Source organism: Ovis aries, chromosome 24 (assembly GCF_016772045.2).
Source record: "Ovis aries strain OAR_USU_Benz2616 breed Rambouillet chromosome 24, ARS-UI_Ramb_v3.0, whole genome shotgun sequence".
Lineage (NCBI taxonomy): Eukaryota > Metazoa > Chordata > Mammalia > Artiodactyla > Bovidae > Ovis > Ovis aries.
In genome coordinates this window covers 22,391,054-22,415,564 of record NC_056077.1, presented here as the reverse complement: position 1 = coordinate 22,415,564, position 24,511 = coordinate 22,391,054, and the positions used below count along the sequence as shown (strand labels likewise).

The following is a 24,511-nucleotide window of genomic DNA, read 5'->3' as shown; positions in this document are numbered from 1 at the left end:
CAGGCCCTGTGTTAATAGTAAATCATAGAAAATCCATGCCTCACAGAGCTTATGTTTTACTGGAGAAGCAAGGCAATCAATAATACATAAAAATATAACTGTAAATGTATATTTTAATGCCAGATGAGGAATTCCCTGGCAGTTGGGTGGTTAGGACTTGGTGCTTTTCCTGCTGGTACCCCGACTCCCTCCCTGGTCGAGGGAACCGAGATCCTACAAGCTAGGCTGCGTGGCCAAAACCCCCCCAAAAACAACAAAAACAAAACAAATAATAATGCCAGATGGAAACAAGTGACATTAAGAAAAACAGAGTCAGGGGTGAAGAGTGAAGACGAGGCCATTTTTGATAAATCGGTCAGCTTGGAGGTGACGGTCTGGCAAGCCTTCAGCCAGGAGGAACTGTACACTCACTGGCAGGAAGAACATTCTGGGCAGAAAGAACTGCAGGGGCAAAGGACCCAGGACGGGAGCTTGCTGGGCATGATCACTGAACAGCCACGAAGCCAGTGTGGCCAGCGCAGTGACCAAGGGGCAAGCAGGGGTCTGAGAGCTCAAGAGGGGACTAGGAGCCAGATCACTGGCCACGCTAGCCCTGGGAAGACTGAGGCTTTTCCGCTCAGCTTGATGAGAAGCGGCTGGAGAATTCTGAGCACCGAGGAGGCAGGCTCTGACAGCAGCGTCACTGGGACTGTGTCCAAACCAGACCGATGGGTGAACAAGGGGGAAAGGTAGAAGCAGACCAATGAGGAGGATGCTGCCATAATCCAGGCAAGAGAGGACGGTGGTCTGGAGGAAGGTCACAGTGGGGAAGATGGGAGGATGCATTTGACTGGGGAGGGGTCTACTTTGAATTGCGAGTTGATAAGATTTGCTGATGGACTGGCTGTGGGGTATGAGAAGACTTGTGGGCTGAGCCACTTGGTGAGTGGGTGACACTGGGGTAAAGCATGTTTGGTTAAAGAAACGGAGCCTTGGTTTCATTCATGGTAAGTTGGAGAGTGCAGTGGAGATGTCAAAGGTCAGACAGGAGTCCCTCGCTGGGACAGGAAAGGAGCAGGCATTGGACTGATGGTGGAGGCAGCGGGGAGGGTAGAAGATGGTTGCGATCATCCAGAGGAGAGAGATGGTGGACAGGGTTATGGAAAAAGAGGGAGCAGAAGGGATGGAGCCGGAAAAAACAAAGAGATGTCAGCAGCAGGGACTGGAGGAGTGGGATGGTGTATTACAAGGCAGCCCTGTGGGTGCTTCTGGGTGCTGGGACCCCAACCAGCTAGCACAGGAAGCTGAGACACAGAGAGTCGTCAGGGGCCATTTTTCTTAAAGACAACAACAACAACAACAAAAACCACAAAAACCCATCCCTTTCCCATCCACACCAGAAGGCTGTTGCTTTCCTGGGGCCTCCCCAGAGGCTATGATGGGAGATGGAGAAACAGCTTCTGGCAGCTCTGCGGCCTCCTCTCCCATCACTCCCCCAACTGCCTGGAGAACAATGAAATCTTTAAGTGAGATAGCAGGAAGGAGATGCAGGAACAGGGGTTAACCAAGGGGGCACAATACAGCGGGAGCGTGATTTCCCTGCTAATAAGCAGCTTACGAGCCTGGCAGATCACAGCCTCCCTAAGTGTTTCCGTGTTTTTCAAATGGAGCTGTCACTGCCCATTAGCTTCAGGAGCGCTCCCTAAATGGAGACGTCAGCCCTTGGGAGGCACAGCCCGATCAGCTCTGCGCCTGCTGTGTCCTTGGAGAATGGGCAGCTCCGCGGCTGGGATCTAATTACAAACGCAGCGTGGACCACACCTGCTTCTCCGGCTGGGAACGCTTCAGCCTCACTCAGAAAAACACCCAACCCCCTTGTCATCACTGGGGCTCCTGGAACGGAACAGGGGCCAAAGCCAACTAGGTTATTTAAAGTCATACGGAACCTCTTCCACAGTTGGAGAGGGGAGTGAGGATCGTGATGTGTTCGCTTGAGCTCCCAAATTTAAGAGCCAAGACCACCTGAAAATCTTATCTGTGAACTGTTACACGTGAGCTCTTTTTTCCCCTCTTTTTCTTCCCTTCCTTCTAATTTCTGTTTCGTTGTGTTAATAACAGCTCCAAGTCTAGCTGTCAAATGTGGAGTTGGCTCAGTCACAGCAACCACAGAGATCTTCCAAAGACGCCAACCTGGATATGTCACTTTCCTGCTCTTGTCTGCAGTGGCTCCCCATGGCCCAAAGCCAGACTCCTCAGTATGGCTTACAGGTTGTATAGGACTCGGTGCTGGTCACCTGGCCAACAGCCCCTTCACTGCCCACGTTCCCCGAGTCCCGCTCCCACCCCCAATACACCCTCCAGCTGTGTTGAAATCCTCCCAGTTCCTGGAACGCTCATGCATGCTCACCTCCAAGCCTGAGCACAAGCTGTCTTCTCCACCAGGAAGCCTTGCCTCCCACCCTGTTCCCCGTCATTGCCTTCACGTCCTCTGTCTGCAGTCACTTCCTCCAGGAGCTTTTCCTGGAGCCCTCCTCTACACACCTGGGTTTAGCCCGTCGAAATACAGGAAGGGACTCCCTGGTGGTGAAGGGGTTAAGACTCCACGTTGCCATCCCTGGTCAGGGAACTAAGGTCCCACATTCCGAGGTTCAAGAGACACAGTATTCATCAAAGAGTTGTTAGAGGGGAAAAAAATTTTTTTTTGAAATCAACTCTTGACCAATAGGGAAAAGAGTTGAATAAATAATGATATAACTATTTTTATGTATTACCATGCAAAACGCTTTTAAAAATTAAAATAAGATGTAGAAGAATCTCAAATAACAGTTATATATAATTAATAACAGTGTGTACAATATGTTCCCATTTTATAAATTATAGACATAAATGCGTGTATACTATTGATGCATGTGTATTATATATGTGCTTGTAGAGATTGGGAGAGTCACAGACTGTTTGATGTTTCTATTTTTATGCTTATTGTGTTTTTGAAAATTTAAATAAGTCAAGTAGTATTAATAATAAGTATCTTTTTAAAGATTTTTTAAAAATGTGGACCATTTTTAAAAAGTCTTTGTTGAATTTGTTACAATACTGCTTCTGCTTCATATTTTGATTTTTTGGCCATGAGGCATGTGGGATCTTACCTCCCAGACCAGGGATCAAACCACACCCCCTCTGTTGGAAGGCGAAGTCTTAACCACTGGACTGCCAGGGAAGTCCCTACAAAGCCTATTTTAAATGAGGGAGCTATTGCAGTGGAGAAAAGGGGGAAAATAGGAATAAAGGGAATGGAAATATTTAACCCAATTGTTAAAATCTGCCTGGTGCTGTTTAATGAGCTTCATGTTAGTTAAAAACCCTAAGATTTCCCTAATAGCTGTCCCAGTGTGTACTTTGGTGCTAAGGGAATGATGATGAAGGCTAATACTTAGCTTATCTAAATGGGCATCTTCCATCTACTGATTTGCTGGGTACCAGAAATAAGATGGCATATAAGACGTCCCTGTCCTTGTCACCATGGAGCTTACAGTCCAGCAGAGGAGACAGATGCACAGATGGATAGCATGGAGCCGTATGACACGTGCTGCCACTGAGTACAGAGGTGAGGGACCTGAGGAGACTAGCTCCGGGAGAAAGAAGAAAGTCCAGGGAGACTTCCTGGAGGAAGCGACATCTAAGCTGAGTAGGATCAAAAAGAAAGATATTGCTTCTTTGGAGGAAGGAAGGAAAGAGCCCAGGGAAGAAACAGAAGTGAAAAGAGATCAGCGACAGAAGACACTGGAGAAGAGAGTGAGGGTCTGCCCCATACTCCTTGCTGCTTGACCGGGCTTGACAACGTGAGGCCAATGGCACAGGGGAGCTTCCTGCCCAGCCTCCATCAAGACATCAGGGCATCTTCTGGAACTGAGCCTAGGGCATGATGAAAAGATACCCAAGCATATAGTCTGAGTAAAAGACAAAGAAATCTCTCTTTTTTTTAATGTGCAAATTCAATGAAATTCGGGATCCTTTTTATGCTGTGTGGGTCTCCGCAGCAGGAGAACACAGGAGGGTCCCACCCAGTGAGCAGCAGCCAGCCACGGTCAGAGCCACACACACATTTGATCATTTTTAAAAGTTGTCTGTAGACCAAGGTTTTTCTCCCGAGCAGAGTCAGACAATATTCCAAACTGTCTGGCCTTTGGCAAAGAAGGAAAGATTAAAGCCTCCTTTCCTGATAATGAAGGTCCCTTACTATCGGGAATATTTGATCTCTGTGTCTAGTTAGGAAGAAGTTGGCAAGAGAGAGGTCTTCTGTGCTGGATAGCAAGTTTCATTTTTTAACAAATTTTCATTTAAAAAACATGCAATGTTTGTTTTCCTCAGTCTCAATTTAAATGCTACCTCCTCAGAAAAGCTCCAGGAGGTGCTTTTCAGATTCCAGATCACCTCCAAGTCAAGGAGCTCCCTCTTTTCTCCTCTTCCTGTTCTTCTCTCTCAGAACAACCTGTTCACTTCTTCCATAGGAAATAAAATATGTGAATATCCAGATCTACATGTTTATTTCTTTGTATATCTGTCATTGTCTATAGTCCCATCTAGATTGTATGAGCTACTGTATGAGTTTACAATCTTGATGGGAATATAGATGATGACATGGCAACCCACTCCAAAATTCTTGCCTGGAGAATCCCATGGACAGGGGAGTCAGGTGGGCGACAGTCCATAGGGTTGCAAAGAGTTGGACATGATGGAAGCTACTTAGCATGCACAGACACACAGACACACAGACACACACACACACACACACACACACACACACACACACACACACACGAGAGCTGAAGCCACATCTGATTGGCCCACACCTGAATTTCGAGATCTCAATATAGAGCTGGCACTGAGTGCTGTTCAACGGATAAATGGTAGTATATACGAAGAGCTTATTTTTAGCCAGATACTGTATAAGTGATTTACAAGCATGATCTCATTTAATCCAACAGGTCTATGAAGTCTGCTCTACAACAAGGAACAGATTTAGAGCTTAAGTAACTGACTAGGATTTGTGCTCAGATCTGACAACTGATCCATTTATGCAGAAACAAACAACTTGTTCACAAGTGCCAAGAGAAAGAACCAACAAAGTCCTTTATAATTCTACTACCCCAATACCTTCATTATCTTAACATTTTGGTCTACGTCCTGGATGGCTGGGTGAATTGATCGATGAATGCTTTTTACTCTCTAAAAAATGTAGAATCATCACTTTATTCTTTAAGCTGCTTTTTAAAACTAGATGAAATATACTCTAAATGTTTCCCCATGTCAACAAAGTAACATATTGTTCTTATCCATTCTTTAAAATTCATCCTAAACCTAAGCTGTTGCTGGCTTCAAATAAATTAGCCCTTAAACAGTAATTGTCCCTTTTATTTGCCTGTTTTTATAGCCTTGATTCTCATACATCCGTAAGATAGGCAGGAAAGATTATCTTCATTTAACAGAAAATTTGAAAAGTTAACAACTTGGCCAGGGTCATACAAGGTAAACGAGGAGAGCTAAGATTCAGAGTCTGGCCTGCTTGATTCCAGAGACCACAGGGTGTCCGTGACATCTCACTGTCTTGCAAATTGCACCTGATCATGTGACTTAAAAGTTAAGTTGAAAAAGAAAAAGTTAAGTTGACCTGGGTAATAATCTTAGCACCATCAACCTGCAGATAATCTGTAAGCAAGTTATCTAAATTCCCTTGGCCAGATTTCCTGTTTTGTCAAATGGATCTATCTTGCACGGTGCAGTGAGAATGATTTGACAAATGCACATAAAAAAATCTGACATGGTAGCTGGTAGCTGCATTGAGTTGTGACTCAGCCAGTCCCATCCAGTGAGCTAGTCTGATGGGGGTGGCTGTACCCTGGCAACAGAGGGGTCCTACGGGCCCTGCCATACCCCAACCTACCCTAGTGAAGTGGGAGATAGATGGGCCCCTGAGCTGGATAGCTGGAGTTTGTCCAGCAGAGTAAATTGGAGATCTGTTTTCCCTAGATACTCGGAGGACAAAGTGGCAGGAGCTGAGCTCTGCTGGAGCAAAGAGATAAAACAACCAAAAGGAGGGGGTGCCATCCCATAACAGGTGCTGTCAAACCACCCACAGGCCTCTGCACTGGAATCCATTTTGGCCAAAACCTGTGCAAGCATACTGGGGAGGGCACTAGGCCAAGTTAGGTGTGGAAAAGAAATAAGATAGCCAGCCAAAGTAAGCAAAGACCCGGAAGAACTGCCCTATATAAATAATTTAACTGCCTCTTTACTAGGGCTCCTCTCCATTAGGGAAAACGCCCACACCCTCCTGGGTGTGTCTCTCTGCCTTGCTTCTTCTGTCTTAAATAAACAAACTGTTTCACTGTGTGCTCTCCCCCACAAGCTATGCTGTGTCTCTGATAATAAACTTTGTACCTGTTTTTACAGTTTTTGCCTGTTTGAGAAATTCATTTTTCAATGGGGACAAGGGCCAGGGGAATTTTGCTCCAAGCCTCTAACCCCTGGTGGACTAGCAGCTAGGATTCCTGGTTTCCATCCAAGCCACCCAGGTTCAATTCCTGGGCAGGGAACTAAGATCTCTCTTCAAGACCGCTCACTGCTGTCTCTGTGAGATCACCAGAATATTACTGTTAACAGTTACAGGCACTTAAAATACAAAAATCTGTCCCATCAAGGTTGGCAGAGTATGTGGGAAGCCACCAGGTGACGTTAGGCCCTGAGCTCCTGGTGAGAGACAGTGAAGAAAACGTGGACCCAGGCACAAAAGGGATACCTCCTGTCTCCCATCCAAGCCTCACTCCCTTGGAAAGACATTTCAAGCAGATTCACAAGCCACCTCTGAGTTGCTGTTTTTCATACCCTAATTGGAGGGCATTTTGTGATTGTTTTTAAGAAACTGTACTTGTAAATAACCAAGAAATACACTTTGGATCTTTCCCTCTCTGGGTCATGGGCATGTCTTGGTTCTCCAAGTTCTACTGTCATCAGAAGTCTTCATGGGACTCTGCTCAATGTGATGCGGCAGCCTGGAGGGGAGTTTGGGGGAGAATGGATACATGTATATGCATGGCTGAATCCCTTTGTTGTCCACCTGAAACCACCACAACATTGTTTATCAGCTATACACCCAATACAAAATCCTTTTGGTGATTAAAAAAAAAAAAAAACTTAAAAAAAAAAAAAAGAACTCTCCACGGAGTCAATTTTTCAAGCAAGAATGGTTGTGGAAGAAGGAGGAAAGTCAGCCAGCTCAGTGCCATGAAAAAAAAAAACAAAAAACTCCAAGATGGAAGGGAACAAAGCGAGGGATGGGAATTGAAGACGAGCACTGATACCCTCATGTGTGACGTGGAGGACCTCTCCAGAAGCTCACCCAGGACTCCAATCACAGTGGGTGGCTCTGGGAAGAAGAACGAAGGAGCCTAGTTAGGGGTCTACAGGGAGGCACTTCATTTCCCTGCATAGCTTTTGATGCTGCTGGAAGTTTTAAACTCTTTTCAGATTTTTTTTCTTAAGGAAGGAAGATCAAAGTACCCAGTTTGACGAGGTCAAGAAAGAAAAGACAAGTCTATGAGAGGAGGCAATTTTGAGGTCACTGATGACTCAATGAGAGGGATTTCAATAGAATGGTGGGGGCAGAAGCCAGATTGCACTGAACCATGGAAAGAATGGAAGGTAAAAAAAAATGGAGGGAGCAAGAACTCCATCCAGTTTGTATGAAAAGATAGAGCAGTGGTAGAATGGAGAGATCCCAGTCTCGAGGGAAGAGATTTTTAAGATGAGAGACTCTGCATGTTTCTGTATTGAACAAAATGAATCTGAAAAGAGCCAGAGTGGGCATCTGCTTGGTTTGCAGGCACAGCGAGCAGCCTTATTTTTCTGGGAGAATCCACTCCTTCCCCTCTGCAAGATGTCCACTTTAGACAGGGGCAGACCCAGTCCCTTGACAGGTGCCCTGGACCTGGCTAATCAGAACATTCCATCCCCCAGGCACAGTGATTGCTTTAGCGATGGACATATGACCAAACATCTTCCAACAAGACTGAGTTCCAGGCTGCAGGAAATTTTAGAAAAAGGAAGCTCTCTTTCAGCAGGAATTGCAAAAATAATGGGGTGTAGGTCTGGAGCAGCTATGGGCCCAAGAAAAACTTTGGAGAAGAAAGAAGTCAACAGAGAGGAAAGCAATCTTAAGAGACACAGAGAAATGGATTGTTTTTGACACGGTCTGGACTCTGGATCCAATCACAACTAAATACTGTTAAGTCAGCTTGAATTGGGTTCCTATTTGCAACCCTAGGAGTTCTGATTAATATATGGAGAAGCTGTGGACACAGACTGGCCAGAGCAGACATGCAAAGGACACGGGAGAATGGGGGTTCAGAGCAGAACAGGAACGTCTTCATGAAGGGAACCTGTTTGTTGACATAAAGAGGCAGGTAGGTCTAAGAGGTCAAGATGACTGTGCCAGAGCAGGAAAGCCACCCACCCAGGGGCACCCACGAGCCTCCATCTCCCCCCAGCTTACGAGATGGGGCTATCTGCCGAGACCAAGATGACCGGAACTTTAGTTGGGGGACCTTCAGGAAAGAGGTTTGAGGACTTGCCCAGGGGACTCAGAGAGGGACTGATGGGGAAGGCTTAAGAGCCTGGCTGAGATCAGAGCACCTATAACTGTGGAGGCTCAGAGGGGTCCAGTTACTTGCCCACCTTCACTCAGCTGCTGAATTGCAAGACTGATGTTGTTGTTGTTGTTGTTTTTTACTGTGCCGCCTCATTTGTGGGATCTTAATTCCCTAACCAGGGATGGAACCCAGGTCACAGCAGTGAAAGCGCTGAGTCCTAACCACTGGACTGCCAGGAGATTCCCAAGGCTGGTGTTTGAATCCTGGCTCTGCTGACTCTGTCCATATTCTTTCTGCTTGACCCAGTCTCCTTGGATCCATGGGCTCATCTCCTCGAGTTCTCCCAACCTTTGGTCAACAGCTTTCTGGGGTGCTGTGATAAGCATGACAACCTGGGCAGGGTTGACAGCAGAACTGAGGAGCTAGGCTTTATGGACATTCACCCAACAGAGCCCATTCCCCAGGAATGTATTTAAACTCAGGACTTGACCAAGAGCAGTTCAAATCCCACATCTGAGTAGCCGGGTTGGGAGATGAAAGAAGAAACATCACGGAAGCAAGAATATGGGCTTCGGAGGTAGACTGATAGGATTTCAAATTAAATTGGCTTGTTGACCATGGGCAAGTTACTTAACCTCTCTGAGCCTGCTTCCTTACCAGTACAGGGTGGGTAATAATAGCGTCTATTTCAGGGGGTTGTTGTGAAGGTGAAATGAGACGACTAAATTAGATAATGTGCTCCACTTTCTACTAAAATTGAATAATTTCATAGACTATGGCTGACCCATTTTATTGTCACTGTCATAGATAGTTGTTATTATTAAGGTCCTGCATGCATTCAATGGGAGGCTAGTTATCTTGTGCTGGTTCTGTCATATTCCCCACGTAAGTCCCTTGGGCAAAACTTGGCCTTCACTTCCTCGTCCCCAGCATAGAGGGGTTGAATTCCACTTCTAAAGTATTTTCAGTTTTTGACTGCTGTTATATTTCAGTGGTCATGGCCAGATATATCCTAACAGCTTCATGCTCTCTCCCAGCATGTGGCCTTTCCACCTACCATTTCAATCAAACCATTGCCTCCTCTGCCAGGGGACAGCTCAAAGTCATGCACCTGGCAAATGATTTAGAAACTTCATTTGGCCCAGGGACCTGTCAACTTGAACCATCTTTCAAAGGGAGTCCGGCTGAATCCGCAGCTTAAGTAGGTTCTCCATGGACGGGTGGAAAGGGAGATAAAGAGATACACAGACTCTAGGCTGTGTGTCCTAAACAGCTCTTGGCTATTTGTTAGTCGGTGTAGGAAGGTCGTCTAATATTTTGATTAAGATCTCTGCAAACTCCACACTCTGAATAACCAAAAGAACAAACAGAACTGGGTGGGGAAACGTCTACTTCTTAATGAGCCTGTCCTGAGTGCCTCATTTCAGATGCTGCCGTGCCCCGCATCCAGGGGTTATTCAGTGTCTGCTGTCTTTGTCAGCCTCAAAATCAGCGCCTTAAGGAACAAGTGAGATTTGCATCTTTTAAAAATTCTGCCAGAAAATTGTAAAAGGTGTGAATATGCTACTTGTTTGTTGCAATATTTTAAAATAAATTTTAATTCATTTGAACTGTAAGAATACTTAGTCTTTTTCTATTATGTAATGGACACCATTAGATGCTGTTATCATGGTTCTCTCCCATCAGTGTGATCACAGACCTTATTAAAAGGGGCTGCAAGTGCTTCTAATAATCTTTCCAAGATACTGGGCAGGTGGAATCCATGGTTCCACACCTCCTAGTTGCTGGACTTTGAGCAGATGTCCTAACCTTTCCAAGTTTCATGCCCTCATATCTGCAACACGGTGACAATGACACCTACCTCATAGGGTTGTGAGAATTAAATGAGGTAATGCCTGGAAGGCCCTTAACACAATTGCCTGGCTCTGCCGGAAGAGCTCGATGTTTTTTTTCCCAGTGTATTTGAATAGTACAGGTTTTATGAAAAAGTATTTTAAATCCTAATATTCAAAAAGGTATTATTCTCTTTAGCATTTGGTACCTTGGGGGAGCTAAGTTCTATTCTTAAATAAATCATATTAAGTCAAAGTTAGCTCCCTTTCTTAAGCCTTGAATTTGGAGTTTTAATAGCAAACATACAAAGGTTATGCTTTATGGCTTCAATTCAGAAATGTCAGCACATCAAACACACGTTCAGATACGCACACAGAGACACTTACTCACACGGTATAAAGGGCAATTGGCTTTGGAGGAGAATGTCACATGAACAGAATTGCAGCTCATTAAAGCAGTGCTTGACGCTTTTGACCTCAGCTACATAAACAGTGTTTTCAGATGACAGAATTACTAAGAAACCAAGTCCTGTGAGCACGACTGAGTCTCTGAAGCAGTTCGGCATTTAGACGCCCAGAAGATGCGAGTAACAGTATGTGATCCAGTAAGTAACCTATGTGGTATTTTGGAAACAATATTAAATGAAAGGCTCAATAAAATACAATGGGGGATAAGGGGCTCTGTTGGGTTTTTCTGTTTGCTTTTTAGTTTGCAAGATTCCAAGACTTTCCAGATATGCAGATGCCTCAAAATTCTACAGGGCTTTACAAAAAGTGATGAGACTGGAGAAGAGGTAACCAGAGCAGAAATGATTGGCATCAGCCTGTTGTACGTGGGGGGTTGGAGTCTGAGAGCCTGACACCGAGGCTGGGAGGGAAGGAAGGAAGGAGGGGTGAGCAGGCTGATCACATCTAGATAGTAACCAATGGCCAGCTGGGATGAAAGGATGTAGGAAAAGGGTTCTTCTTAATGTCTATGTCCCGCCCAGCTGTACTCAACTCCTGCCCAGAGTGAACCGATGATCAGATATATCAGAACAAGAATAGAGCCACATTTACTAGTGGGCAGATGGTTGTACACACCCTAGCGATGAAGGCTCTCTGGACTGTAACAAAACAGGACATCCTTGTTGCCCTGTTATTAATACTTTACTCTCCTTCAATTTGCTGCATTGCCTGTTGGGTAAGTTGATCCAAGGGCTGCCTCCATGGGGCAGCTGGAGCCTCGAGCCCAAGGTCAGGGTCCCTCCCTTGTTTTCACAGTGAGCCCTGCATGAGGTGTCACGGACACCAGTGGACTTCACTCACTGGGGCATTTTGATTTAAAGACTTGATGCTAGCCTGGGTTTCTCTGGTAGCTCAAACGGTAAAGGATCTGCCTACAATGCAGGAGACCTGGGTTTCATTTCTGGGTTGGGAAGATCCCCTGGAGAAGGAAATGGCAACCCACTCCAGTGTTCTTGCCAGGAGAATCCCATGGACAGAGAAGCCTGGCTGGCTACAGGCCGTGGGATCGCAAAGAGTCGGACAAGAATGATCAAGTAACACGTACATGCTAGCCTATCTTGCTAACATCTGTGAGACTATAGCACCTCATACTACAAATTCTCCAATAAAACATGCTCACCACCAGAGTGATCTCAATGCACCCTCCACTACAGCACAGCCAAACTCTGGGCTGATCACCCAGTGGGAACTTCTGGTTACAGACCTTGGCACACGGAGCGTTCCATGTCATGACGTCACTCACACGGACCAGAAGAAGTCTAATCCACTGGATAACCGTGCCCTGCTCTATGCCCTCGAGCTGGCACTCTAGACTCCAGAAGCTTCCATGACTATCCATTTCATCAGTTCACCCTACTTCTCACCAGGCCCAGCACTCAGCCATCACTTTATACCTGAGGGCAATTATGCAGGTAGTCCGGAGTCTTCTTCAGCCATTCCTTCATGCCCCTGGGGTAATTACTGAGCACCCATTGGGTGCGAGGAACTGGGGAGGGACTGAGGAAGCCAAGATGAACTCAACTTGGAGGCTAGAACGTCATCCTGTCCATGTGTTGAGCACCTCTCACCTGGATTAGCAACCTACCCCTGTCCCCACAACAGTCAGATCAAGCTATTTCTCTGCCCATCTTAGTCGGAGTAAAAGTCAAAGATTCTACAACGGCCTGTACCACCTGCCCCTCCCATGGCCTCTCTGATCTCATCTCCGTTTACTCTCTCCCTCGCCTGCTCCGCTCAGCCACCTGGACTCTCTGCTGCTTCCTCAATGTGCCAGGCAAGCTCCTGCCTCAGGGCCTTTACACCTGCCTCAGGGCCTTTGCACCTGCCTCAGGGCCTTTGCACCTGTTAATACTACCAAACCACTTTCACCCCCAGATATACACATGGCTCCCTCCCTCCCTCACTTTCTTCCCATCTTTTCTGAAATGTCACTTTCTCAGTGAGACTTTCCAATGACCCCATTTAAAACTGACCTCTCAGGGACTTCCCTGGTGATCCAGTGGTTAGGAATCCGCCTTGCAATGCAGGGGATGAGGGTTTGATCCCAGGTCAGGGAACTAAGATCCCATACATCTCGAGCAACTGAGGAGCCCACATGCTACAACTACTGAGCCCTAGTCCCACAACTAAGACACAATGCAGCCAAATAAATAAATAGAGAAACTAAGACTGACCTCTCTGTGACCCAGCTCTCCAAGTCCCCACCCCTCCAAAACGCTGATCAACTTCTAACAAACATACCCACTGATTTCTATGTTTATTATTTGCCTACTCCCTCTAGAAGATTAAGTTCCACAAGGGCAGAGACTTTTATTATTTTTACTGTTGTGTCTCTATGACCCAGAAGAGCACCTAACCTCAATAAACAGGTGATGAATGCGTGACCCATAACACCCCCACTAGAGGACAGAACCAGATCACATGGCTTCTCAACCCACTGCCCCACGACACACCCAGTCACATACTCTGCCCTTCACCCACAAACCAGCAGCTTCCACTCACCACACACTGACCCAGAAGACCCTGATGGGCATCCCAAGTCACATAAAAAGAACATTCTGTACTAAAGCTTATACACCCCTTCAGCACAGCCTTCACCATGCTACATGGCACACCAATTACAACAGGATCTACCGGTCAACTCACTGGCTGGTTGTACCCCACACAACCCTGTCCTAGCCCCTGCTATGCCGAGGTCCAGTGGCAGTATCTCATCTGTGAGCATCATAGAACTGCAGCATCTCAGGCCCTGTTGTAGACTGGCTGAATCAGAACCCACATTTTAATCATATGTCCAAGAGACTCTGTGCACACATTAACGTTTAACAAGCTCTGCTAGGCTACATCATGGCGCCTGTACCACTGGCTGGGCAATGACAGGCTGTGGGAGTCACAGCCCTCCCCTTCCAAAGTGTAACAATTCATGCATTGCATCATCAGTTCTTTCATCACACAACCAAATGATGCTATGACAGATACAATTCAGTACCCAAATTATAGCCCTTCATAAATAGGGTAACTTACACAACAACCAATTTATTTGAGCTTCACTGCTGGGCATGAGAAAAACCCCCTCTGTGCTCTAATAAATATCCCTAAAGAATCCAGTATGTTCCTCAGCACAGTGCACTGCAACATCTTATTTGACAGCCTTTCATTGAATCATTCATTTATTCAGTAAAGAAATTATTAAGCACCCGTTATGTGCTCAACCTTATGCTAAGCACTGGGATCCAACACTGAAAAAGACAGTCTTTTGGTCTCGCCAGAAAGACAGACCTTACACTGAACAGTTACGACAAAGTGTGATGAGTTTGTTGATAGGACTTTAGCAGATGATCCCTACTTGGCAATTGACAAGAGCTTCCCTGAGTGGGTGACAGTTTACTGATTTGATAAGGAGGAAAGAGTAAGGTACCAGGAGGGATAGGGAGGGAGGGAGCATGGGACGGCTCTGGGGTTCCCAGGTGGCTGGCTCTGCATGGGCAGAGCCAGGAAGGGAAGGAAGGCACTTTGAGTTTGAGGAGCTGAACGACACTCAGCAATGCCAGTTCTTGAAGTTAGGAGCCTGGGGAGGCAGTAGAGGCTGGTTCAAGGAAGACCCTAAAAGCCATATATGCTGAGGAACAATAGACACTATCCCAGGGGCGGGCAGAGAGCCATTGATGGAGTGGGGTCGGGAGGGAGGGGGTTGGAGAGGCGAGGTTTAAGCAAGAGAATGACACAATCGGAGGGACATTAAAAAAATTACTCTTGCACCCTGAAACAACAAATGAAGCCAGTGTATTTCAGTAGTTTCCAATGATACTATGCGAACAGCTCCTGCCACAATAAAAGATGCACTGAGAACGACTTTAAAAATCCATGTAAAATTATTTTAATGAACCTTCAATAATAGCACCCTTCACTGGTGTTTGACTATAATCCTCTGTTATTGCCCTGTGGTTTTTCTTTCTCTTGCTGTACTCTATTTAATAGCATGCATGAGTCAGGAACACTGACAGATACATGCACGCCTTTCAATATCCTGAGAAGCACATGGAACTCTGCATACACTCACCAGGGCCTTTCAGAAAGGGTGGGGAAAGGGAAAATGTGAAATCCTCAGGTGGGGGCTGGGGGCTCTAGGGCTGGCAACTGCTTTGTGGAAGGCACATACTCAAGTTGAATCGAATGAGTGTGTGATGTATATACATTGTGCTGTGCTGTGCTTAGTTGCTCAGACATGTCCGACTCTTTGTGACCCCATGGACTGTAGCCCACCAGGCTCCTCTGTCCATGGGGGTTCTCCAGGCAAGAATACTAGAGTGGGTTGTCATGCCCTCCTCCAGGGGATCTTCCTAACCCAGGGATCGAACCCAGGTCTCCTGAATTGCAGGTCAATTCTTTACTGTCTGAGCCACCAGGAAAGCCCAAGAATACCGGAGTGGGTAGCCCATCCTTTCTCCAGGGGATCTTCCCGACCCAGGAATCGAACCAGGGTCTCCCATATTGCAGGCAGATTCTTCACCAACTAAGCCACAAGAGAAGCTCAAGAACACTGGAGTGGGTAGCCTATCCTTTCTCCAGGGGATCTTCCTGACTCAGGAATCGAACTGGGGTCTCCTGTATTTCTGGCGGATTCTTTACCAGCTGAGCTACCAGGGAAGTCCAGTATATACATTATTATGTTTATTTTGAATTTACCCTGCTGCTGCTGCTGCTGCCAAGTCACCCCAGTCGTGTCTAACTCTGTGCGACCCCATAGATGGCAGCCCACCAGGCTCCCCCATCCCTGGAATTCTCTAGGCAAGAACACTGGAGTGGGCTGCCATTTCCTTCTCCAATGCATGAAAGTGAAAAGTGAAAGTGAAGTCGCTCAGTCGTGTCCGACTCTTCACGACCTCATGGACTGCAGCTTCAGTGTCTTGTCTCCTTAGAGGTGATGGTAGTACATCTTGAAGTCTATAGCCCAGTCCAGTCACTGTACTTTGAAGGTCATTGTTAAACCACAGAAACATTTCAAGACATCAGCTGGCTGGAAACCCTATCCAGTACAGGACAGTTGAAGGATCCTACGGATCATCACTAGCTGTTGTAACCATTTTGTGTTATCAATGATAAGAACAGGTCATTTTCCCTGAGCACCCACTGTGGGCCAGGGTAAATATTCAAAGTATTTAACCAGCCGAAGTGGACTCTGGTTGTAAGTAACCAGCGCTTATGGGACCCAGCTAAACATCAACCAGACTCTGCAAGATCGCTACCCTAGAGGTTATAAACTGACAGCCACGTATGGTTCATGGGTGTTTTATTTGACTTGAGTTGTGTTTAATTTTTAAAATGTTGTTGCTGATATGTTTTTTTAAAATAGTGAGATTTCACACAAAAGTCCTGAGGAGGACGCAGAGGTGCAGAGCCTGCATCTCCCATAGGACTGACCTGGCTGGCCCCATGCCTGCCTCATAGAAGGTCCCCAAGGGAAAGACCACTCTTACTTTCATGAATAAGATAAAAAGAAAATAATAATCCGTGATGATCCACAGGACCCTCCAATTGGTCAGCTGGAGATGAACACCCACCTGTTGAGCTTTGAGAACCACCAGCTCCCCCATCTGCCCCTTTTTAAACCACTCCCTCCTCCCTCACTGACATTACTTGCTTGGCCTCTGTAGCCATCTGAGTCTGTGACCTGTTCCTGGAAGGCACCCCTCCTCATTCAGACTGTGTAAAAACCATCGTCTTCCCCTTAAAGAGATTTCTCTCCCTGCCACATTTCTTTGGCCTCTGTCTAGCTTCCCTGCAAGAGCTTTTGACCATGAACTCCACAGCAGTGAGTCCTAGACTGGAGCATTTATCAGATTCCCCTAGAGAGCCCCATGGCACAGTTTCTAACTCAGGAGGTCTGGGGTGGGAGCCTGAGAATTTCATTCCTCAAGTTTCCAGGTGATACTGCTGGTCTGGGTTCCACTCTTTGAAAACCACTGCTCTCCAAGCAAGGAAAGAACCTCAAATGTCAGTGGTTCAATTCTGGTGGGGATGGGGGCATATACATCTCTCCTCTAGCCAAGTGGAGGGAGGCTGATCTGCATATTGAGACCTCATGAATAGCCCTGCAAAACCCAAACAGGGTGTGCGTGCCCCCTCGAGTTCCCAGTTTCCTGACTGGAGAACCCACTCTTGTCTTCCAGATTGCTTATTGATCTTTTCTTATATATATATAATAAAAGTGATGATACTGCCTATGACATGCAGGTGTACACACGAACCCCAAGTGCACACATGGGCATTATCTCAGGGACTAGCATCAGCAGGACCCTACACTGCTCTGCCCCTTCAAAGACCCTGCACCCGAGACATTGACCAACAGGTGACATGTCGCTAACAAAAATCATCAACTCTCCCAGAGTGCCTACTGTGTACCAGTCAGGTACTGAGTGCTTTATGCACCATGACCCTCCCCCGATAGAGAAACTGTTGCCATTCCTGTATTACAGACGATGCAACAGAGAGCAGAGAGGGGAAACGACTCGTCCAAGTTCTCCAGATGTAAAGCAATCAAGAGATGGTTTATTGGACCCACTGTATTCATGAGGGTCAGACACGATTAGGAATACTGTGCTCAACTCTGTGTCTACATTTCAAGATGGATGTTGCTAACCTGGAGGACAACAGGTGATGTCATATGGGACATGCTTACAGGTGGACAAGGGGCATGTAGAGCCCAGAAATTGCAGGTTTCTGGAGTATCAGAGAAAGAGGCTCTGGTTGACAGAACAGGACTCAGTGATAGAGGTTCTGAGGAGGCTGATTTGGTATCACTATACATACTGGCAACAATCAGAAGGATCACAATGTGGAACTCGCTGCCTCTAAAGGACCCCAAGACTGAACACCAGGAGTTGTCCAGAGAGAAACAGGACTCATCAGGGATTCTGTGAATCTAATCATTTGGGGTGTGCAGGGCTGGGAGATGTGAGAAGCACCTGGGAGGCTTCCTTAAACTACATGTCCTTTGCCCCGGGGCATCCTGGTATTGCCTCTAATGGAGTCAGACTCTGAATCCTCACTTCCTCACACACTGGCTGAATGGACTTGGAGACAGCACTCAACTTTTATGAGCTTCCATTTCCTCTTCCACGATGTGGAATAACAGCACCTGCGTAATATTTTGTTTTGAGGATTTGCTTAGATGCTACATTTGAACTACTTAATATGGCCAGGTAAGTGGTCATGAAATTAATAATAATAATATCAAAACAAGCATCACTTTCACTATCATTGTTCACATCTGAGATCCTCATGACTTTTGGTTTCGATAACAAAGTTTATGTTCAGCCTTACTACTTTTCAGCCTTAGCCAGTAGTTACAACCCATAAAAAGGTCACCAGGTCTCCCCTGTACTTTAACAAAGAAATATCTTTCCGGTAGAATCACGGTCCTGAATAATCCAGGAGAAAACTCCTCCTCTCTGCCCAATCCTTGGGGATGGAAGTGCTCCTGCGTGCACACCACCTTGGGAAATGTGAGACTTTCACTCTTACAACAATTCCCCGAGAGCCATATCCAACCCAGAGCCTCCAGGAGGGCTTTACGAGCACGCCAGCCTCTGCTTCATTCTGGTTCGCCTTGGGTGGGAGCTGGCTGGGCGTTCTGTCTTCTTTACTGACTCAGATGGAGTATATATTTCAGAATTAAATTTAAATACTGTTGAGATAAACAACATGACCTTTTCAATGTCAGTTTGAAGAGAAAATGACACAGTCGAACCAAGGAAAGACCGAGGGCAAAATTAGATTCTTTATCACAGTCCAAAAATGGATCTGACTCGGCTCACCCAAAAACCTTTCCCGCAAAGCTGCCAGCTCAGACGGTTACAATAATTCAATCAATAAAACAAAAACACAACATCCATGGTCTTTCCTGCATGTATCAAGGCTGTGCGGGTGGAAATCTCCATTTTTGTACCTGCTGCCTTTGAGTATAAATATGAACACTTATAGACATGTTCATCGAGGTCCACCCCTCGGAGGGCACCACGGGCACACACATCAGAGAGAGGAAAAGAGCCTGTTACGGATGTGGACCCAAAAAACATTATGATGTGGACCCAACCGCCTTTAGAGAATGGTTTACTTACGGCTTTCGGCTTATATGGGGGCTGAATCTCTTTGCGTTCAAGTTTCTCCCAGTCAATATACCGGAAAAACGCATGCTCTTTGATGTCACGTTCACCTTCAGGTCCACAACCCAGACGTTTGCCTGGGTGTTTGGTCATCAGCTTCAAGAGAAAGAGAAATGTAGAATGAATTTCAGAAGAGGGAATGTGGGCTCTCAGAAATGGTCGCTCCTATGAATGAGGGAAGACAGCGCAAAGAAGACTCCCAACTGAATCTTTATTTTTGGCTTTTCATCCCAGCAGTAATTTCCCAGCCAGGTCTTTCTAATAGGAGGACCCAACAGTAGTGTCTGCTGCTTCCGGTCCCAGAGCAAAGTCCCTTACAGTTAATCACACTTCAGCCTGACCGTGGCCCTGAACTTAAGTCAGAAATATCACATGGTGCATTTTGACTTAAGAATGACTTCTATGCAATTACTGATGCATTTAATGAGAACAGTTTCAATATCTTCAAATTCTCCTCCTGCTACCACGAGGAAACGGGAGTTTGACCAAAGCAAAGGGCACATTCATTCAGATAATATTTGCATTTCTCAGTAAAGCGCTTGTGAAAATGACAGGACAGAAGAAAAAATATTAGTCAAATGGACCCAAGTTTCAAGTAATTACTTTCCGAAAGCTCATTAAATAGTCAAAACCTAGCCCAGCTCATTTCCCTTGTATCATACATTACACTAAACTCCGCTGAGGTTTCTTTGGTGTCCCATTTAAATTACTTAATTATCAAAACCCTCCATCTTTGGGTCTCTGAGCCAGAGCTAAATAACAAGATGAATAGACGCTCCAAGATGAAACCAGACAGGCTCCCTCTTGTAAATGAGTCCAAAGCAGCAGGAAAATATCTCTGATCTCAAGACTTAAGCAAATGCACAGAGAGTCAAGACGGAGGAGTTGATGATTAATTTTTTAAAAAAGAAAGATCAGCAAGAGGCCATCAAAAGAAGAAGCAAAATGAAACATACAAGACCATGAAGCTTCCTGGAGTTGACTTGACAACAAGAAGCCCATGATGTCAGACTCCTCAGGTTTTTGCCCAGGGCTTGAGGAATATGGGGGGAAGGGATGAATTCAGCAATTCACACCTACTCTGTTGGACTTTCAGCTCAGCCTGATTCTTGCTACAGATAATCTGTCATCCGAAACTACCCTCCTACACCCACACACACAGAGAAGCACATACTTTCCACACATGCTTTATCTTCTAGGGGAAAAATAACCCTGCACTTCTGTTTCTAAGCGACTTCTTTATAAATTTTATGGCTAGTCTTACCCGAGTCTCACAATGACCCCATGAGTTGGGTGTTTTAATTTTTCCCCACCTGAGTGACAAGGCAATTGACACTCAGAGGGTTAAGCAACTGGCAAGGACTCACAGAGACAGTAGATGGCAGAGCTGGGATTGGATCTCACTTCTGCTGACCTCTAATACTTGGACATTTAGAGACATAGATTCCATGCGGCTCCCCAGGGATGATCTGTGGTCTCGCTTGGTCAGGAAAAGGTTAGGGAGGGCAAGGAAATCGGGCCAAATCTTGACTTTTGTGTAGGGTTAGAATGGGAGGAAAGAAAAGGTTACGAGGCCTTGGTTAGCACAACCAGCAATCCTATCCACAACAGCTTCTGGGGTTTCCCAGGTGGCTCAGTGGTAAAGAATCTTCAGTCAGTGCAGGACATGCAGGTTCAATCCCTGGTCTGGGAAGATCACACATGCTGCGGAGCAACTGAGCCTGTGTGCCGATACTACCGGGCCTGTAGTAGAGCCCGAGAACTCCAACTGCAGAGCCCACGGGTCATAACTGCTGAAGCCCATGCACCTAGAGGCCACGCTCCAGAGCAAGACAAGCCACTGCAGCGAGAAGCCAGCGCACTGCAACGGGAGAGCAACGCCACTCCCCCCAACTAGGGAGAAGCCCGGGCAGCGACGAAGACCCAGCACAGCCAAAAATACATACGTAAATAAAAGTATACATAACAAACTAACAGCTTCCGTGTCCTGAGCACTTCCTGAGTGCCGGGCTCACAGCTATTATCCGTTACTCTTTCATCTTCACAACATTAAGGCCTCAGAAACTATTATCCTCATTTTCCACATAAAGACACTGGGTCCAGAGAAGCAGGCATCTGCCTGAGATCACCCAGCTAAGTAGCAGAGCTGCACTTTGAACAGATCAGCCTGACCCAGAGTCTTGAAGCTCCATCCTATGTTTTCACCTTAATGTATGGCCAACTGGGGCTTTTGTCTGCTTTAAGTTTATTCAAAGGGGGAGTGGTGATCCAAGCAAACTGTATACTAACTTTTTTTTATGGTAGAAAATAGGGTCTTTAATGGGATGGATAACAGCAGTCCCCAACCTTTTTGGCACCGGGGACCAGTTTAAAGGAAGACATGTCTTTCCTCAGACTGGGGTGGGGGCGTGGTTTGGGGATGATTCAAGAGGATTACATTTACGGTGCACTTCACTCTTATTATTATTACATCAGCTCCACTTCAGATCACCGGGCATAGATCTTGGGGACCCCTAGATAATAGGACATTTTCAAATGGAATGAGACTTTTTGCAAAAACCTAGCTCACTTTCCATGTAAATAGGAGAATGCTAGGTGAAGGAAAACCACTGCAGAAACACCCCAGCACTAACTCGAGGCTGTGCTCAGCTCCTGCACGCTGAGCTCCTGCGCCCGAAGCCAGCCATGCAGACAGCTGGACTTAATCACTCTTCCGATCTCTGATCACCTCCCAGACGCATCCCCTGGGGCCCACGGTTCAGGAGGAAGCATTTGGCTGTTCACTTGAGCATCACTCCTTCTCTGGAGCATCAGCCTTGAAGAAAAAGCCCACACGGGCCTCAGCCAACTCAACTCAGAAAGGTCCCCAAACCCAATAGTAAGAAAGTCACCCTCGCTAATCCTGAAGGTTATGGCTCTGAAATTAATAGAAATCTGCTCTACCAGGGAAACTGCTAATTGGAGCTGAAGCTGAATGCAGCTGACCTGGAAAACCCTTTTCTCCATGACCCACTTAGAACCCCAGCTGTCTAGGCAGGCAGGGCTGTGAAGGGGAAAGTCCTGAACATGCATGGAGCACCTACTGTGTGCCGACACTATGCGAGGAGATTCCTCTTCTGTTACCTCATCATTTAACACTCTTTCAAAATTCTGCATAGTGAGGATTATTTTTCCATCTTCAGCGATAAAGAAACAGAAGCCCAACAGATGCAAAGTAATATGCTCAAGACTGTGCATCTAGGAAGCGGAAGGGTTGAAATGTACAAATAGTCTTGAGTTCCCAAATCCCCCACTTTAAAAACCCAAGTCACAGGGAATGCAAACTCGAATATCAAGAGGAGGTTAGCATGTAACATGGCAGTGCCAGCGTTAGCAACAGCAGGAGTCATAACCCATTTTGGAAGAGAGTGACAGACTCTCAACTGAGTTCCTTGTATTAACTCATCTCCTGATCAGAGAACCCTGTGTGCGGTCCCATACGTGTGTCCCCAATCTGCAGACGAGGTGGAACAACTTCCTGGCTGTCGCGGGGTTAATAATGCCCGGACTTGAATTCAAATGCGGGTTTCTGCCCAGAAAAATCAGGAGAGGAGAGGACACATTCTTATCTGAAGGACAGACCGGCTTCCAATACAGCTGACTGATGCCTTCCAGGAATGACAGACCAGTGGGGAGAGATCAGATTTTTCAAAACAAACTGGAAAGCTGAATGTTAGAGGAAATCCCCTGATCTTTAAAGGTCACCATTTTTTTTTCCCTCCAGTGATTTTATTTCTTTGTTTTCATTGGACATTTACTGCTTTACACAGTTGTGTTAGTCTCTGCTGTACAATGAAGAGAATCAGCTACATGGAGACGTATATCCCCTCCCTCTTGGACCTCCCTCCCATCCACCCCCATCTAGGTCATCACAGAGCACTGAGCTGAGCTTCCGGTGCTTTATAACAGGTTCCTGCTAGCTATCTGTTTTACACATGGTAGCAATGATATATGTCAATCCTAATCTCCCAGTTCAGCCCACCCTCTTCCCTCCCTGTGTCTACACATCCATTCTCTAACGTTGGCAACTATTTAACAAACTAAGAGCTCCCTCTCTCCCCACCCTGTGTAACTCATCTCCTGATCAGAGAACCCTGGTCACATGGGCGGTCCCATACGTGTGTTTCCAATCTGTAGATGAGGTGGAACAACTTCCCAGCTGTCATAGGGTTAATAATGCTCAGACTTGAACTCAAATGCGGGTTTCTGCCCAGAAAAATCAGGAGAGGAGAGGACACATTCTTATCTGAAGGAAAGACTGGCTTCCAATACAGTCTCTCCCTCTCTCCCCATCCTGTATGATGACTGTAGGGGTTTGCCCTGGCCTTGTTCTATGCCCTCTCTTTGCCAAGGGCCTCTTTTAAGCTCCTCATGAACAGCTCAGCTGGTAAAGAGTTGATGTGCAATGCAGGAGACCCCAGTTCGATTCCTGGGCCAGGAAGATCCCCTGGAGAAAGGATAGGCTACCCACTCCAGTATTCTTGGGCTTCCCTGGTGGCTCAGATGGTAAAGAATCAGCCTGCAATGCAGGAGATCTGGGTTTGATCCCTCGGTTGGGAAGATCCCCTGCAGGAGGGCATGGCAACCCACTCCAGTATTCTTGCCTGGAGAATCCCATGGACAGAGAATCCTGGCGGGCTACAGTCCATGGGGGTCACAAAGAGACGGACACGACTGAGTGACTAAGCAAGCACATGAACCTCTCCACGCCCTCTACCTCCTCTTCCCTCTTCCTGCCTCATACCTTCAAAAACTATTTTCAAACTATAAATTTTGAGATGTTAGGGACTGAGATGAATTCACATATGTCTTCCCCAGGGATATTTGCAACCTAACCTATGCAGCTGACACACAAAGCTTAGGTGATTCACTGAGAGTGGGAATTCAGGCGGCATGACAAGGTGCTTCTAGATTGAGGTTGACCCAGCTGTTATAAACCTCCTGAGTTCAGCTTTCCTTCACTCAGGCCAGCTCACATGCCATCTGATGGGTTAAGAAGGGCAGAGTTGGGTTGGGTAATGAGAAATCTGCAAACACCATGAGCATCTAGAACCAGCAGCCCTGGTTTGTCCAGACACACAGGTGGGCATGCTCTAACCCTGGCACTACTGACTGGTGGGAAGGAAAACTTCATAAAGGCAGCATCTCTGTGCCTTGTTCTCTGGGGTCTCACAATGTTACTTTCCTTCTTTCATCAGAGCTGAAGAGTTACCACATTTGAATAATGTACTTAAAAGACAGTGGTTTTTAAGCAACACAGGGACATTTTCACAGTACAGACAGATGCCAAACTCAGTCTCTAGCGGGAAGACTGAGGTGTGTGCCTTTGGAAAAAGCACCACAG

The 24,511-nt window shown here is 46.3% G+C and overlaps 1 protein-coding gene across 2 annotated transcripts in view; it reads right to left on the bottom strand.

Annotated features, from left to right (window-relative positions):
• PRKCB (protein kinase C beta) overlaps positions 1-24,511 on the bottom strand; it is a 374,676-nt gene that overhangs the window by 8,870 nt on the left and 341,295 nt on the right. For both annotated transcript variants that reach the window (XM_027961511.2, XM_027961512.2), the window contains exon 16: positions 19,084-19,224. In XM_027961511.2, the coding sequence (XP_027817312.1) occupies positions 19,084-19,224 (141 nt within the window). The remainder of the gene's footprint in view (positions 1-19,083; positions 19,225-24,511) is intronic.